General features: G+C 41.0%; 2 protein-coding genes across 3 annotated transcripts in view; both read right to left on the bottom strand.

Moving 5' to 3' along the window:
- The window catches only part of LOC106879000 (G-protein coupled receptor 183-A), a 269,907-nt gene that overhangs the window by 78,556 nt on the left and 189,492 nt on the right, over positions 1 to 1,859 (bottom strand). The window lies entirely within an intron of this gene.
- Positions 1 to 1,859, bottom strand: part of LOC106878979 (protein MTO1 homolog, mitochondrial) — a 353,585-nt gene that overhangs the window by 341,463 nt on the left and 10,263 nt on the right. Inside the window, exon 8 of the mRNA XM_052973413.1 lies at positions 1,441 to 1,553. Coding sequence (XP_052829373.1) covers positions 1,441 to 1,553 — 113 coding nt within the window. The remainder of the gene's footprint in view (positions 1 to 1,440; positions 1,554 to 1,859) is intronic.

Here is a 1,859-nt window from a genome sequence, read left to right as displayed (position 1 = left end):
CCATGCTCCAATCTGATTTGGCAGAGTTTCTACAGCTGGATGCCCTTCCTAACACCAACCACTCCGAGAGTGTAGTGGGTGCTTTTACGTGCCACCGGCACGAAGGCCAGTCAGGCGGTACTGGCAACGGCCACGCTCAGAATGGTGTATTTTATGTGCCACCTGCACAGGAGCTAGTCCAGCATCAAACTTCCATTCAGTTTGGTTTCTTTCTACCAATTCCATTTCAAAAGTATTGGTCAGATTGAAGCTGCAGTAGAAGACACTTGCCCTAAAGTGCCAAGCAGCGGCACTCGGAACCTGCACCATTATAATTCCAAAGTACCAAAGTAAACTCTATCTCCACACAGCTATACCTCTATCGGAAGATATTTCAAAACGGAAAAAAAAACCTCTTAAATAGAATCACAGAAACTGGCATGGTTCCTGCTTTTCTTCAATAGCATTTGCTTAAAAGCTATTGTTTGAAGGCCATAACACAGATTTTTAAAAAATAAGTTAATTGTTCATAAAATGAGTAAATCAGTTAAACTGATGTAGCTTTAAATACCACGAAATTTCCTAAAGACTGCACACTTAATGTTCTTTCAATGCAACGCAAAATCTGAGTCAGACGTAAGAAATAAGGAATAATTTTTTAAGGCCAGATACATTATTGTACCATTATTGCTTACTACATATTTTTTTTTATTGTAGAGGCGCAATGGCCCAGTGGTTAGGGCAGCGGACTCGCGGTCATAGGATCGCGGTTTCGATTCCCAGATCAGACAATGTGAGTGTTTATTGAGCGAAAACACCTAAAAAGTTCCACGAAGCTCCGACAGGGGATGGTGGCGAACCCTGCTGTACTCCTTCACCACAACTTTCTCTCACTCTTTCTTCCTGTTTCTGTTGTGCCTGTAATTCAAAGGGTCAGCCTTGTCACACTGTGTCACGCTGAATCTCCCCCGAGAACTACGTTAAGGGTACACGTGTCTGTGGAGTGCTCAACCACTTGCACGTTAATTTCACGAGCAGGCTGTTCCGTTGATCGGATCAACTGGAAACCCTCGACGTCGTAAGCGACGGAGTGCCACAATTTCTTTTATTTTTTAATGGCTTAAAACCTGCACTTCATGCAGCCTTTTAAACTAGCTCTTGCAGAGGGCTAATTGGGCCGGCAGCCCAAAACTAAGGAAAGCTAAATAGCATGACTATAATATACCTACAATGACTATATGCCCCAATGGTGTTTGATCAGAGGTTAAGGACAGACAAGAATTAATTCTGTAATGCAATCATTTTATTGTTCATCATCATCATCATCGTTTAACGTCCCAATCCCAAATTGAATTCCAACTGGTGAGGGGCCAGAATTGTAAAGGAAGGTGCCAATGAAGGCAGGAGGAAACAAAGACTAGACTGAAACAGGCGACAATTATAACTAAGAAGTCCCCTTACCTTGGGCCAACGGTTTCCTCTTTCACATGTTTATTCAGGTGTAGAGTCTTCTTAACGATCTCAGCTGCCTTGGGTGTCGTGTAGGTGAGATAACATAACAACTGGTCTTCAGGCTGTAATTGAAACCAATGGATTAAAATCATCATCATCATCATCGCCGACATCATCATCATCATCGCCGACATCATCATCATTTAACGTTTGAAAAACTTTAGTCAAGCGAATCAATCCTACCACCAAATACTTATTTTATTTTTAGTAAGCCCATTGCTTATTTTATCAGTCACTTTAGCTGAACTGCTAAGCTATGGAGACATAAATACAACACCAGAAATCAAGCAGCGGTAGGAGGAACACACACACATACATATACACACATGTATATATATATATATATATATATATATATATATATATAT

The sequence above is a fragment of the Octopus bimaculoides genome, chromosome 15 (assembly GCF_001194135.2).
Source record: "Octopus bimaculoides isolate UCB-OBI-ISO-001 chromosome 15, ASM119413v2, whole genome shotgun sequence".
In the NCBI taxonomy this organism is placed as follows: domain Eukaryota; kingdom Metazoa; phylum Mollusca; class Cephalopoda; order Octopoda; family Octopodidae; genus Octopus; species Octopus bimaculoides.
This window is presented reverse-complemented; position numbering and strand designations above follow the sequence as displayed.